The following is a 16,254-nucleotide window of genomic DNA, read 5'->3' on the forward strand; positions in this document are numbered from 1 at the left end:
GATGTGTTGCTCTCTGAGATCTTTCAGCCAACTTCAGCTTTTCAAACAAGTTTAACTCAAAATTTACCAGTTGATTTTTCCAGTAGGGCCAGGTTGTTTTGGTTAGATTTTACCCTTAATATGAAATTTCTGTGTTCTCCCCCATTATCTTTGTCTGATTTTAAAACTTGATGACATGAATCGCTTAAGCATGACAAAAAAAAAAAAAATCCAAAACAGGAGAAATCCTTAATGGGGCAAATACTTCCTCACAGCACTGTTTATTGACACAAATATGCAATAATTCATTACACTTTGAAAAGCAAACTACTCACTTAAAGCCTTCATTATTCACAGTATTAGCCTAAAGCACTTATGTGACAAAAAAAATGTAGCTCTCAGAGTTGAAGCTTCCTGGCTTCAGGAATAAGACTCTGGCAAAAGTAAAACTGTAACAGCAAACAAATTAAAGATTAATTGAAACAGTTAAGGAGATTAAGAGCACAGAATGTCTGTAAGTATAACAGTCATCTTAAATCCAGCTTTCACAGTCCAGTAACCCATCAGTGAAGAGATCACAAAGGAGATTTAAAATGTATAAAACAAAAGAAAGGTGCCAAAATAACAGCAAAATAACTCCCATAAATAGGAATATGCCCCTGGAAACAAATATCAGAACCACAGTTTTTATTCCAAATACCCAGCAGGGTTGTGTTTTACTTTAGGACATAACGAATAGTAACAAAAGAAAAAACAAAATGAAGGAGTTTTTTCTGTTTGCCCTTTTTCTCTCTGAGCTGATGACAAGAGGAGTTTTATTCAGCCTCAGTGAGATGTTTGAAATACTGTCAGAGAGAAGTCCAGCTGTATTTTCTAAAGACATTTTCAGTAAATTAGAATATTTTTCCCAATGCGCCTCGCTTTGTCAGATTAAAAGTAGCTTTTGAAAATAAGCAGTACTAAACCTACTTTTCCTTGCTGTTTTTGCAGATATATTTTTTATCTGTCTGATGTAATATTTTAATTTTAAATGTCTTGCTTTCATTAGCTGCAAGTGGAAAATCATCATAACTAAACAGTTGTCTGAGTGTAGTTAATCTGTATAATGTTTTACTTAAAGATGAAGTTCCTGAAATAAATGGGCTTTTATTCCAATTGCAGTACTTCTGTATCCAGCGGTATATTGATATGCGGCTGTGCTTCTTTTAGGCTTTCAGCAGAAAAGCAGAAGGCTGAGCGTATTCCAGGAAATCTGCTCTTTTATCCATTTGACAATTCAACATCTGCCCATCGTAGAAGATGTTGGGTTGGAAAATGTTTTTTTTCTTCTTTTTATAAATCTGTAAACTAAGGAATGAATCCACATTCTCTATGGAACACACATGGAGACTGCTGTTTGGAGCGACCTATAAATGGACAACACCAAGCATCATCTCTACTTGTGATTGTTAGTCCATGGCTGCCTGAGGCAACAGCTGGCCATCACCAGCAACAGAGCTTCACCATCTCTATTTGTCATGCAGTAATGGGCAGCAGCCTGTTGGTCCACTGACGGGACGTCATCATCTTGAATGGTCCTTATCACTAGAGCACAAACTCCCTCCTTCCTCAAGCAGGCATGATGAAATTAAGAGGTAAAGGGTTTTCTAGCTGATTGACCCAAAGAGTTAAGGGTCTTGTTTAGGTATGATATGGTAATTATTCATCAGGCGTTTGCTGCCACAGAGGAAATGTGAAGCCACCACTGGGCTAACACGCAAATTATACCTAGACCTGAAAATTTCAGACTTCTGCCTGTTCTTTGGTTTTATTTTTATTTAAAAGGTACCATATTTTCCAGACTGTAAGTTACCCCGTAGTATATGGTTGACTTCGTCCATGTTGATGAAAGGTTCCAGTCGCTTTTTAACAAACTCATGAAACCGGTGGACTTTGGCTTGGTAGTCTGCTGGCAGTTTCTAACGCACCGATGTTCGTGCCATAAATCAGGTGGTAAGAAATGACTCCGCCAATGTTCTGACGATCCGTGCTACCTCGTCAGATTATCCTAACATAGGCGGTGAAGTGCGGTGCGGAGCGGAGATGCCTGGAGAGAGGCGGTTGTGTTCAATGAAGCTGTTGCACCAAGAAGACCGGCCTGCAAAGTCATATGTTCATCTCCTTGGCAACATTCAGGACACAGAGATGTAACTACACCATTCACAACACATTGTTGAGGCAACACACTCGTTCCTCCAGGTCTGGTCACCTTCCCTTCCCCACAGCTGCAAACTGTGTTGTTTAATCCTTGGTTCATCTCCGTCAGTATGAATTAACATTCAATGCATCAGTCAAAAAATACAAGAAGAGAAATAAAAGAGAAAAAAAAAAACCATACACAAGTCACACTAGGCTATAAGATGCAGAATCAGACAAACTATGAAAAAACCCTGCAATTTATTATCTGGGGGGAAAAAAAATTGTAAATGTGAAAAAAAAGTCAACCACCACTGAGGCTTTTAGGCAAGTGTGTTCAAACTACTAACAGCCATGTTACATAAGAGTCTAGAAAAGCAACAGTTTGGGTATTCAGCTACAAAACGGTGCAGGGCTTCTTTTCTTTGAAGGGGTTCTCTGAGGTTGGGATGCCCATCAGGAGAGGGTCGTTCTTGGCATGCTCTCCACAGTAGCGCATCAGGTCTGATGAAGCCTTGGACACCTGCAAAAACACACCAATCAATCCACACCGGCTTAAAAAAAACATTCATACTGAGTCTTTTCATATTTTATTACATTCCAACTCTAAAGTTGCTTTTTGGGACTTTATAACAAAGTAGAGCATAAGTATGAAGTAGGGAGAAGAGGACACGGAATAAAAACAAATCCTAAACATTTCTGATTGCTATGTGTAGGAAAAAACAAAGACACCTGGTGTCCTAAGTGGATAGAGCAGATATGTGTGACTAACTCCCAATATGGACCCACTTTTATCCTGTCGATGCGAGCTTCCCTCCTCAGCTGCTGCACCGTCCGCCTGGCCTGCGCGACGCTACTGGAGCTCGGCGTTTTGGAAGACATCTCTGCTTTCAGACGACAACTCTGCTCGAACCTGTAGTACAGAGAGAGATATACTTGTCAACTGGACATTAATTAGACAAGGCGTACAGATGATATTTACACGGGGTAAGCCAACAAAGCCACGGCAGAATTAGGCTGTTTAAACATTGACTGACAACATGATGTTCCTGAGGGGATTAAAGAAGCAACAAAAGGTCAAACTGCTGAAAAAAAAAATGCAGCCGTGGCTCCAGGTGCTTTATTAGAAAGACAATAAAAGCAGCAACTAGGCCAGAAAAGTATTATTTGATACTACAATCAGCGTTATCTTCTAGCAAAGAACCTCATTTAGAAACCAAGGTCTTCTTCTTTGCATTGCTTGACAGCTATTTGCCATTCGTCCCATGTGCAGAGTGTCTGTTCAGCTAAGGTTACAATATCAGTCTCTGGTGTAAACAAGAGCAGCTCGTAAGAAACAACAGTAAACATGATGCTGAGAGCAGGAGTCTGGTTTTGGTGAACAGATTTATATAAAACAAATTAAAAGAAGTTGATTAGAAACGAAAAGTACCACAGGTTTGTTCTTCTGCAATAAAATAAGTGTTTCATACAGAGAGAAACAGACAAATAATCCATATAATAATAAAACACTACATGGTCAGTACGTGTACAGTGGTTCATCAAGTCCAGACGACAGCAAATTCATTCACCCATTCACACACTGATGAATAAAAAGTCAGTGTCATGAATATGAGATATAAAGCTGCTCATTTGCAGAAGTGGAATGGACTTTTTATCTCACTGCCTGTCCAACTTCTGAGAAATGACTGTTGACTTAATGTTGAATTGACTCAATATGCGTAGAAGCTCTGACCCAACCTAACAGACTCCTGTTTCACAATTCCCACTTCCAGGATGCAATGGTTTGTCTTTACCGGCTCATTACGTCACTGCCTGTACCGCTAGCAGCAGAAGAGGCTGCACAGTTGCTTGATTCAACCCGTCATTCCGGTCAACTGCAGAGCAGAACTCAGAGCGGAAACAGAGCTTGAGTAAAAGTCTGATGTCTCCAGGCTGAAGGGCCTTATCTGGCGGCCGAGCAACTGCTTCCTGGAACAAGTGAGACGATGCAAAGTTGTTCCTTTGCATTAACCTCTAAGGGAACAACTTTGAAGGCTAATGCAAGAGGAACAGAACAAAGTGTTTTTACTGTTACAGTGGGACATGGTGCACAGTTAAGCAATGGATTAGAAACCCAGAGTGGCTCAGTTCTGATCACTTGAAGCTCTTGTTCTTGGAACAAATGAAGAAAACTGCGGGATGCAGTGTGGTGACATGTGGTGCTCGCTTTGTGCTCTGATGCCGGATGTGATGGAGGAGTGGGGGGCCCGAGGGGGCGACCGGCTGAAATGCAAGTCAGATGAAACATGGGAAACTGCAGGGCCAACTACAGAGAGGAGACGAGACCACGCATCCCTCTAATCCCAACTCCTCTCCCCTCACCCACTGCCCTTCCGCTTCCTCCACAGGAAACTGGATCACCAGTCACCCTGCAAAGCATAAATGATTAAATATGGGGTGGTGGCTTTAAAAATAGAAGCTTCCCACAGATGAGTTACCAGGGAAACAGAGAAATGAGCTCTCCTGCAGCTATAAATAGCGGGTAGTAGTTTTAAAGCACGCCTTTAGGTCGAGCATCCCAGCATTTTAAAATCACAGGCAATGTCACACTTGTTCAAAGTGCACACACTCGCTCAGTGTATTGTTGTGCATTTTGCCTTCTTGACCTTTGGACTCATTGTTCCATGGTGTGCCTCTCGTGTCAACACAGCTGTAGGGTTTAAACACACAACAGCAACAGCAGCAGCAGCAGCTAGGCGTGAGCGGCTGCGAGAGGGAGAGCTGCGTCAGAGCAGGGCCTCCATCCACACTGCGTGACGCCGGCTGCTAACACACACATGCACACACACACCAGAAAGTTCTACAACTAACCCCGGCACTGTGGGATCAGCTCTGACATTAATCCTTTTTTTTTTTTTTTTCACAAGATGATGTGTGCAAACAAATGTGCTCTGGAAAATTGATTAAGTCATCTGTGCGTCTATGCCCTCTATGTTTAGAAGGTAGAATAGCAAAGGATATTGATAAATATAGCAGCAGTAGCAGCAATGTTTTCCAGATGTTGTACTTTTGGAAACACCATCCTGCCTCGTTGAGACTTTTCCCCATTTCAAAAGGCTTCATTCAGAGAAACAAATCAGCAACATCCTGTTACAAAGCTCAGCAGAAAGTGTAAAAATCCATTATAGTCTGCAAACTAGCTAGATGGAAAGCCAGCTAGCTTAATTAGCCGCAACAGGTCTACAGCTAATGAGACTGGCTGTTGTAGAACGGGAGCATATGTGCTGGACCACAGAGGTCACCTCCAAAGAAAATCTGGCAGCAATCGTCACTTTGCATCAAGTCAGTCCGTGTGTATGATGAAATTGTTGCTAAAAATATCCCATCTGAAAGATCAGCTTCAGATGATGAGAGTGCATCTGCATATCCATCCATCCATCCATCCATCCATCCATACATACATACATCCATACATCCATACATACATACATACCTGCTTATCCTTGCTGAGTTGTGGATGGGTTGGTGCCCATCTCCAGGAGGTTATTGTGAGGCATTGCTTACACTGTGGACTGGTCAAGAGTCCACAGTGTAAACTGTAAACCATGAAAACTTATAATTGAGGACAATCCAGAGTAACCAATTAACCTAACAGTCATGTTTTTGGCATATAGGAGGAAGTACACAAGAAGGACAATGAAGACTCCATGCAGAAAGACCCCAGACTGGGATTAGACCTTCTTGCTGCAAGGCAACAGCGCCACCAACTGTGGGACCCTGCAGTCCGACTGCATGTAGGGGAAACTAAATGAATCAAGGCCATGTGATATGAAGAGCAGCAAAGGAGTTACTTTGGGACAAAAACAGATCAAGAAATGAAGAAATGACATATTTTGTGGGAAGTACAATGACAGACTAGAACAAGCCTCACTTACTTTAAATACAGAGCAGCAAAGACGTGTTTATGTTCCCACGAGAGTCCCAAGGATCTTTGAAAATAAAATTGAATGGATCTACATTACACACGTCTACATACATTATTACATTGACAATGACATCATAAAGTTGATTTTTACTGTAACCTGCTGTAAGTCTTTGAAATCAAAAATAGTAGATGTAAAGTTTGTAGAGTTGCAGTAGACCAGGTCACACTGGACCCATCTGAAGGTGGAAGGAGCTCCAGCTTCCCTCCAGCCTAATCTAAAGAATTTTCTGCTTGCCTTTCATTAGATTGACCAAATTAAACAGATTAATTTTTTTATCAAGGACTTTCCTTTAATGTCTGTTATGTTTCTTGAACGGCACAATCTTGTTGAACTGCACTATATAGATAACTATGAGTCAGTCAGAACTGACAGCAAAGCCGCTTTTATAAAAACACATGACAAAGAATAAGCAGCCTACATTCTCTGAATGTCGGGGACAGAACATCAGGATCAACATGATACATACCAAACATTACATCACAGTTTTACTGAAATTTTATTCTTAAACACTACAAGTTTAAACTTTGATCTAAACCACGTCATCGTAGCGTTAGCTATGTCTAGGATTATTATCCTGACGGAAGGTGAACCCCCAACATGGGTCACTTTGTCATTTCTCTCATTAATAATAATTTGCCATATTCATTCTATCCACTTTGAGAGCAGTGGATAGAATGCTCTCAAAGTTGGAACAGGATCACAAACATAGCTGTGAACGCTGCAACAACTCAGAATCTAACAAAGTATTTTATTGTCTTTTTGTTTTTAGTGTAGATCTCTGAAATTATAACTGAGTCACTTTTTAAACAGCTTGTTAAGTCAATAATGATGATTATTATTAATTCCTTATTATTGCTGAAAAAGTTCCACTGACTTATTTCACTTATAATATTGGGACAAATGTCTTGTTATAAGTGAAATAATCTCCCAGTGGGAACAGAACCTTTTAAATCAATATAAAGAATCTACAGAAATTATTGACTTAAAAAGAGCTCCTATATCTTGCTGCAAAAGTTAGCTGTAAGTTAGTTTTATCTTATTTCAAGTCCAGCAAAATTATTTGCACATGAAAACATTCAAACAATACTAGAAAAGTTTTGTGTTTTTGCAGCAAAAAATGATTGCATCTGTGATGGTTACGATTGAAGTTCATTGATAATTTCCCTCTTTGAGTTATGAGCCACAGCAGAGGTCTGTAGGGTACTAAGTGTTCTTTTCTGGGCTGCAGCAACAGGAAGGGACCTTTGAAGGCTAATTACATTGACAGTGAACACTCCTCCCCTCAGGCCAGTCGTGCCTCATGTGCCTCATTGTCTACACTTAGTGAAAAGGTGAACAGGGTTTGCACACAGACCCAGCAGGACTGGTTGGTATATCACATGCAGCTAGCTAGTGAGGCCCTTCTGGCCGCAGGCACCACAGTGCCGTTCGGTCCTACTGAAAAACACACTAATTAACACACACATCATCCTGATGCATTGCACTGTCCTGATTGTCGTCCCTGTGCATGATGCACAATATCTGTTTTGGGAATTAAAGAAAACACCTCAAATAATTCTGAAAAAAAAAAAAAAAAAAAAAAAAAAAAAGAACAGAAGGTCCTGGCTGTTTCCTGCACATTCCATGCTAAGCTATGCTGTCTCTATGGTTGCACCTTTCCATTTAACATTGTTTCTTTAAAAAACAAGAAAACGATTTGGAATTGTTTTGACTGAAAGTGGTCCCTCCTCTAAGACTTTGCTTGCCTGTGTTTCTGGGAGCCTCAGCCTGCACTGCAGCTGGACGTTGTGTCTCTGTTATATTAGTGCTACTTGAACGTCCACTAATGTTTCTGTCTCACAGAAAGTCTCCCTGACAGACGGGGAACATGTTTTTGTAGGTTTTCTCATGCAGGAGTTTGATAGAAAAGGGAACATCTGCAGCACTTCAGACATAATATCTGTGGTCCAAAATAATTCCAGATGAATAACAAGGGGATGTTTGAGTCACAGGTTTTCACAGAGCCTTGTAAAATTATTCGTATTTGTTGGAGTTCTCCACCTTTTGTTACATTAAAACCACAAACCTGAATATGTTTTATTGGTGTTTATCAGCATACTGATAAAAAGTACCATCTAACAATAAAGACAGCATTTTTTACTCTTGCTTTAAGGACAGAAATTTGAAAAGTGGTGGGGGTGCTTTTGCATTGAGCCCCAATGACTCAGTAGCATTTAGAACCATGTTCTGCACGTCTTAAGGAATATTTATCTTCCATCTTTATTTGTCTGTTTTCTTTGCAACAGTTCAAAGTCAAAGCAGTTGGATGGAGAGCATCAGCAAACATCAACATTCAAATCTTAGTTTTTCTACCTAACATTTTGCATTTTAAGATGTATGATTGTTTCAGCAGACATCTGGCACCATAAAATTACACACAGTCGTGATGCACTGATTCCAGTTTTCTGACCTTTACGAAGCCTGACCTGCCGATTCCGATTTTGGTCGATATCAATTTTTTTTTCTGAAAAGTCATTAAATATAGCAGCAAAGTTGCTGAGTTAGTAACAGTGAGGTGACTGTTGCTAACTGTGACGTGAGCTGATGGACAGGTTCGATCCATTTGCATGATCTGCCTGAGCTGAAAAGGTGTTCAGCTTCTATGCACCACAAATCTGGAACAAACTCATAGAAAACTGCAAAAACAGCTGAAACACTGAGTTGCTTTAGATTAACAACTGGAATATTGATCAATGTATTTGATGTATTTTTGCTTGTTGGTTTTGATGATGGCATCTGAAAAGATGTCATGTTTATTGCTTGTTCCATAATTGGTTACTGCATTATGTTTTATGGTGTGAAGCACTTCGAACCACCTGGTTGCTGAAATGCGTGACACAAACTTGACTTGTTCATTATTTAGTGAAATCTGGAGGCAGTAGGACTTTATTTAGGGGTGTCAGAGCAATATGCATGCAACACCTTTTCAGGTTTTTGTTTGCAAAACATTTTTAAACATTTTCCTAACAAATCAAGTCAAATCCAACATATCTGCAACTGTAATGTAGAAACATGTGAAGCAGTTTAAGGGTTATGAAGACTTTTACAAGTCACTTTATGTAGAAAGACAAAGGAATTAGATTCTTGGTGAAATTCACCAAAGTGACAACGCATGATGGAGCAAATGTTAAAAAACAATGAATCTTAAAAAGTGCATGAACACTAAAACACTAAAAGCATAAAGCTATTGAGTGCATTGACTTCCTTTATTCTGCACTATGTCTGCTAGGCAGCAGATTCTAAAAGCCAAAAGCAATTTAAAAAATCATTCAGTTTATTTAAAGGGAGCCAAGTTACAAATGTAAGGTAAGTTATAAAACAAACATGTCCGATCTAAATCTTCGTCAATGCAGCGTCAGCTCTTTATTCTTTGTTCTTGCTTGTGCATATTTGCTTTCTGCAACAATTAAAGGTGATAAAGAAAAGCCTCTTACATCCACGTTCAGAAACTTGCATGTCAAAAGATAAACACGATAAAACAACCAGTTTCTGTCGCAGCCGGGCGTGTTCTTCATATGCAGGCCGAGACTTCACAATCCTACAAGCCAAAGGAATGTCTGCAATGCTGTCAGCTGTGGTGACTCTGTCTGCATCCAGCATGAATACTCGTGTGTAGTACATGTAAACACAAGAGGCACTGAAAGCATTGATAGAAAAAAAAAAAGAAGTAAGTCTTTGATCAGGGACGTTCCTTTGATGCAGCTTCAGGACTTTGTGCAGATGGTCTGTCTGCGTGCCAGCACACAGAGTCCTGAAGAGTTCAGGACAGCGGCTTTAATCCTGTGGTTTGTAACTCAGCACAGAGCTAAGTTCTGCTGCCTGAACAAATACTCTAGTATTTGACTCTACTCTATTAAAATCCTCATTCAATGAGAGAATCCACTCAGCCTGTCTTGCAAATGTAGCACAAAAACATCAATTCATACACAAGTCAGTTGAACGAGCCGTACAGAATGAGCTGAAAGCTAAATGTTCTGATTGAAATGTTCAGCGACTGAGAGGTACAAAGGTGTTTGTCAGTTTTTCGCACTAATCCCACTAGCATGCAGCAGCTGATAGGAAACCGATGCATGAACTAAAGTCCTGCAGCTGGTCCAAACCCTGCAGTGGTTTCATGCTTCATGAAGAAGAACTGAGTGTACCGAATATGAATTTGTTCCGAACATCTTGTGGGATCACGACAAATGGAAAATTTTTAAAACATCAGCCTAAATAACTGGAGAAAGTGTCAGAATCTTGCATCTCTGTAAATAACAGATACAGCTCTGCAGCACTAAAGTCATGAGATATTGCCCATATCTCGGCACGTCAAGGACGCTAAGTTATATAACTGTAATCAGAAAGAAAAAAAACTGGGACAGCATGAAATAAACTTCTTTTAAATTGATTAAATTTGCACACATTCATCTTTTTGACCTTAACTCCAAAGGAAGTTGGGATGATAAAGATTGGTATTTTGTAGGGTTAACATTCACTTTCAGAATGCTCTGGAAGAAGAAGAAAAGGGTTGGGGGGTGCTTACTTTTTAACCTTCAGTGGTGCTATGTAGATGAAACTAAAGTTTACAAACACAGACTTCTAAAGAGTCCACTTTAGTCTCATTTAGACTTTTAACGCTTTGTGGCCAACGGAAAGGTTCCAACATGGAAATGGGGGTTGAAGTTGACCCACCCATATCATGTCTACAATCCGCTTATGGAGATATTCAGGGACTAGTAATGATTAGGAGGGGAAGACAGGACTGACAAACGAGTGTTCTGAAAAACACAAAGCAAGCAGGTGCAGAGAGAGATCAGATGATTCTCCAGAGCCTTTCTGACGTGAGGAATGTGATGGCAAGCAGAGTCGGATGCCAATAATAACATATTCATGGTACAAAATGACTTTTCAAATGTTTATAGTGTAAATAAACCTCAAATAAACAGTTTTTGGTTTGCAGATAAATCATAAATAGATCCTTAAAGCTGCAGGATGTGACTTTTAAAAGGAATATATATTTTTCCGTATTTGTTAAAACTGTCACCATGTCAGGACAGAGATAAACTCTGAGAAAACGGAGCTCCTCTCCTTTCCGTTAGTGCTAACTAGAAACAACCAATCAGAGCCCAGAGGCGGGTCTTGGCACTGTCAATGATGATTATGTACATGTTTTTCAGTCATATTGTTAACTTAAAACCAACCTTTTGCTAACTAAGCGAAACGTATCAGATGATGTAACCGGACAATGCAGAGAAACACAGAGCATTCTGTCTCCGCTTTCTAAAGTTGTGACTCAGAATCTTACAAAGGAGAAAGGTGTCTTTGTATCGCAATCAGAAGGAATCCTCTCCTGTCTGGTTTGAAAAAAAAAAACAGACAAGACACGGCGTTTGTCTGTTATCTACCAGCTACACAGCTAAACTGCTTGAACACAACACAAGCCACACACACACACACGCACGCGCACACGCACGCGCACACACGCACACACGCACACACGCACACACGCACACACACACACACACACACACACACACACACACACACACACACACACACACACACACACACACACACACACACACACAAGCCATTCTCGGGACATCGATCATTCTGCAGCAACCTCCACAAAGGACTCTGAGGCTTTGGCACATTTGAGAGGCATGGTGACAATGCAGACAGCCTATCAGCATTGTGCCACACTCACAACGGTTATTTGTGCATTGAATGGAACCGAGACAACTGGAATGGGAGTCCAGAGCTTTTACAAGTTTAACTGTGCCCTCATGAGCTCTAATCTGAACCCGCCTGATGCTATCTGGGAGTCAGACTGCCCAGTGAGGCGTGCAGCACGCCGAGACACACGGCTCCCGAAGAGAAACAAACACACTCTATTCTGAGTTGTGGAGGAGACGAGCTGTATGACTAACGCTGCAGCTTTCTAGTCTGTGCACAAACTTCATGGATTATGAGCTCCGATGGTGACAGATTGGTGAAGGCGTCCTGGGTGCTGTGGAAGACCCAATCGTGTGAAGTCAGTCGACATGAAAAGAAACACAGGAGGAGTGTGTGTTTGAGCTGCAGACTAAATCAGGAGACGTGTATTCCTAAACCCTGAGTCACAAACTGAGACTTTCTCTCCGGGCCCCATGCTTGAGCGCGCGTCTTTCTCTCGCAGACAGCCCTGTAGAGGCACGCAGCATCCCGACTGAAGGTGAGGTCACCTACGGGACAGCCGAGTCTTCCTGGGCCGCCGTCCCACCTGGGCCCCACGTGCAGCAGAACAGGTTCCTTTGAGTGTGTGTACTCAGTCACAGTCATTCTATAGTTGAAAGCTCTGGGTAATGTGCTTCTGATTCCCACAGAAAGACCTTCATCTGAGACAATTAACACTCCCTGCAGAGATGCATACTGAACAATGTCCAGGGATTAGGGATTCCTTTGAAGTTTGTGCAACTTTTTTTCATTCATGCACTTGGAATTCGGTCAAAGCAAAGCAGCTGGAAAACCCCAAACCAGGTGGCCCCAGACTTTATGTACACATAGTAGATTTTCAGACTTGCACTGCCTCATGAGAGACATGCAAGTTCACCCAAAGAAAGTGGTGCAGCTAAACTGGATTTAAAGCTCGGTGTAAAGCCAACAAGATGTACCACAAGCTGACTCCATAAATACACAGATGTATGTGGGTGGGGGCAGTGCAAAAATACACCAAGTGATGAAGAATGCTATCAAACCAAAGGGCAACTTTTTTCCTAACTTAAAGGAAAGAGATTCAAAGAACAATTCACCAGAATCAGCCGTTGGTTCCTTGCCTTAGTTGGAGGCAAAGGAACCAATTTCTAGGTACCAGATTCTATGAAATCTAATGTAATTATTTCAGCTTTTTAGGTGAATGCACCATACCTACATCATTCACCCTCTTCCGTTTTTCTTGTTTCCTCAACACAGACTATTTCTTCACCACCAAGTCACTGAGTTCACCCCTATATGCTGCATAGAATTTCTCCCTCATCATTTCAGTTTATATCCACAGATCTGGTCTGATGACACTTCACTACAGTCCAGGTGGGGATGTGTTTCAGCACCACACGGTTGCTGGTTTTGTTAGTCGCTTGTCCTCCGGGCTCTAAGCACTAACAGCAACACTCTTCAGTGTGAAAGTTGCTTCAGCTACCAGTGAGGCGTCCAAAGTTAAGTCACTGGAAGCTGAAAGACTTTAGAGAATCTGAAAAGGAAACAGTAGGCTGTCTGTTCCTCCAGGCTACTACTTTAAACAAGAGGTTAGAGTTCAGAGGATAACAATTATCTGAACTTATGGCATTGAAATTCCTCTGGTTTATTATGCTGTAGGGTATTCAATCACTGAGCATGTTGCTTAGCTGGAAATTTCACAGTTAAATTAAGGTTCTACTAAGTCTAATGGTAATACTCAAAGAGAGTGATGTTTACATTTAGTAATGCTAAACATGCTAATTGTGTCAAAGCTAAAACAAGTGTGATAAAAGTTTAAATGTAGGTTAGGGTTAGTCCTGGCGTTTTTTCCCCTTGTTTTCTATTAACCTGTGTGACGACCTCATTTGTTGAGTTAGAGACGTAACATCGATTCACATCACTGCAACTGTTCTTTCATAAAACACACAGAGATGGCAAAGAGTCCTTCATCTGACCTTCAGGTGTTTGGTAAAAGGGGTTCAGGACACATGTCGCTTTTCCCATAATATGGAGGATTTAACAGCATTAGTAGAGTTTGAATGATACAATGAAACAACTCTGTAACTTTGGGATATTTTTGAGAAATTTTGTTAAAAAATATTGTTAAGGCAACCAATCAGCAATGGCAGGTCAGAGAATGGAAAAATGATTAGAAATCTGGCAACATTTCTGATCGGTGCACCTGTAAAAGTAAGGGCTATTTATTCATCAAGAAAACGTGACAAAATGTATCGAAAGCCGTTTTGCTTATTTTAAAGACACGTCCATATAAGGAGCAACATTCAAGTCAGGAGAATTTTGCAGGAACTAATTTGGGATAGGCATCTGCAGGTTTATCTCTGTCTTTTCCCAGACTCTGTTATCTTCACTTTGGCTTTGGAAGCTCTTGCTGTCAACACCAAAGCTCCTCAGAAAACAATGAAGTCGTCTCAGCGCCAGTGGAATGGCACACGTGGAAGAGCCCTGAGGGAACGGCTGAGTGTAGCAGTTAATGAACCCTTAGTCAGACCCGTTTGTGCGGCGATCTGACGCTCTGCGAGCCGTCACGCTAGCTTTCCTTCACTTTGTCTTGACGCAAACAATTACTCTGAGACAACAGAGCCGCACAAAGTGGCTCCACAAGCAGGGAGCAGAAAATCAGCTTTTATGTCTTGGTGTCACAAGGTAAAGTGAGTGATACTTTACAGGAGCTTGTGTGTGTATGCGTGGGTGTGTGTGTGTGTGGCAGTGATTGTGAATGCTCACCAGGCAAGATGAGACATCCTACTTCCTGAGTGGGAGACATGAAAGGAGGAACCTTTTTTTTTTTTTTTTACACAGTTGATATCAACACGCATATACACCATGCTGTCTCCACCCTAACATGGGAGAAAAACTCCAACCACAAAAAACCACACACTCCAAGCAGCAGGCTGCATGCGCTCACATTCCCAACGGAGGGAGATGTGAGCAGGATGGAAGGAGAAAAAAAAAGCTGGGCCACTCTCTCCAACAAACGTCTACTTCCTGGAGCCTGGTGCAGTCCTAGATGTGACAACTGAGCTTTGTCTAGACAGAAACAAATGCTTTGCTCACCAGACAGGAATTCAGTGAGACCACAGCCCCTCCATTTCACACCACCTTTAGGCTGCTGCCCTCACATGGCTCACAACAAGCAAGTTACACTCACCATTGTCTCAATAATCCAGCATTTATACTCCCAGCCATCTGCACCTCCCTGTTATTCAGCAACACAACAGATAACAGTGAGCCTAATTAAACAGGATACACTATTTTTGGCTTACCTTGTGTCTGTCAGTGAGGGAAAACCTTCAGGTTTGCTTTCTTAACTGTTTTATTATTACACATATGACAGCTGACATATTCGTAATATTCTTAAAAACAGGAAGGGCTCTAATCTTGTCTCCACTTTCCTCTTTTGTTCACACCTCCAAACACACACATCTTAAAAGCTGATTGTCTGCAAGCCAAAAGTGGGGATCACAACTTATAGACTCGCTGGTAAACTTTTTCTCTCCAACCCTGGTTCCAGACATCTATGGTCCTGCAGGTTTTAGTTCTGAATCAAATGAATCGTTACCAGGCCTTTATTACCTTTGATGGCTTGCTGAAGAAGTTACTCAATCATTAATTCAGTTGTGTCGGGGAAGGGATTCATCTAAAACCTGCAGGATGGTAGGTATACAGGACCAGGGTTGGAGACTTCTGCTCTATGATGTTGGAAGAGAAGTTCTGCCCAACAGTCTAACCAAAGTCAGAAGAGGCAGAGTGCACATACTGACACGGCCCAGTGCGGGGTTTCCGCCGCTCATAGTCCGGTTGGGGACCAAACCTGCAACATGTCTTACATTCTCAGTTGTGTGGTTCTTTTTCACACTGCACTGAGTCAAACCAACCAAGCCATTCTAAGAACCTGTTCCCCCCTTTCGCATGAAGATGGCGCTGCACCAACAGCCACTTAAAGAAACAACACAAACCTCTGAAGAAGACACTGAGTGGAACCATCAGATTTTTAGCTGTTGTAGGATTTCTCTTCCTCTTTTGCAAAAAAGCCACACGTCATTTCTCCCACTAGCACTAGACTCGCGTTTCTTTTGGTTGTATTTACCCAGAATGCCCTGCGCTGTAGTCCGCTTCCTGCTTTTGGATTCACATATACATTCAAACTGCATCAGAGTTCACTTTAGTCAAACAGAGACGTTGGTCTGTAGGGTCATCAGAGTTTGGAGCATTAACTTGACTTTCTAGGCAAACAAAATAGAGTTGAATTAAAGCAGACTGAACAAAACTGGTGTGAATGCACCGCATGTAGTAGTTTAACTGCCTTCAGTTCATAAAATGTTTCATTTCTGGTCTCTTGGTCTCTTGCCACAAACCAAAAAACTGAAGTATTTTTGTT

The 16,254-nt window shown here is 41.3% G+C and overlaps 1 protein-coding gene across 6 annotated transcripts in view; it reads right to left on the reverse strand.

Moving 5' to 3' along the window:
* Positions 1 to 228: 228 nt before the first annotated feature.
* gng12b (guanine nucleotide binding protein (G protein), gamma 12b) overlaps positions 229 to 16,254 on the reverse strand; it is a 37,293-nt gene continuing 21,267 nt past the window's right edge. For 4 of the 6 annotated variants that reach the window (XM_014990976.2, XM_014990975.2, XM_088005119.1 and 1 more), the window contains 2 exons: positions 2,944 to 3,067; positions 229 to 2,677 (listed from right to left, as the gene is read on the reverse strand). In XM_014990976.2, coding sequence (XP_014846462.1) covers positions 2,552 to 2,677; positions 2,944 to 3,036 — 219 coding nt within the window. In that variant the 5' untranslated portion in view covers positions 3,037 to 3,067 and the 3' untranslated portion in view covers positions 229 to 2,551. Of the gene's footprint in view, positions 2,678 to 2,943; positions 3,068 to 6,071; positions 6,126 to 16,254 lie in introns of all 6 variants that reach the window. The other 2 variants (XM_088005121.1, XM_088005122.1) reach the window with 1 other exon arrangement.

The sequence above is a fragment of the Poecilia mexicana genome, unplaced genomic scaffold, assembly GCF_051168715.1.
Source record: "Poecilia mexicana isolate PSO_F unplaced genomic scaffold, ASM5116871v1 scaffold_4, whole genome shotgun sequence".
NCBI lineage: Eukaryota > Metazoa > Chordata > Actinopteri > Cyprinodontiformes > Poeciliidae > Poecilia > Poecilia mexicana.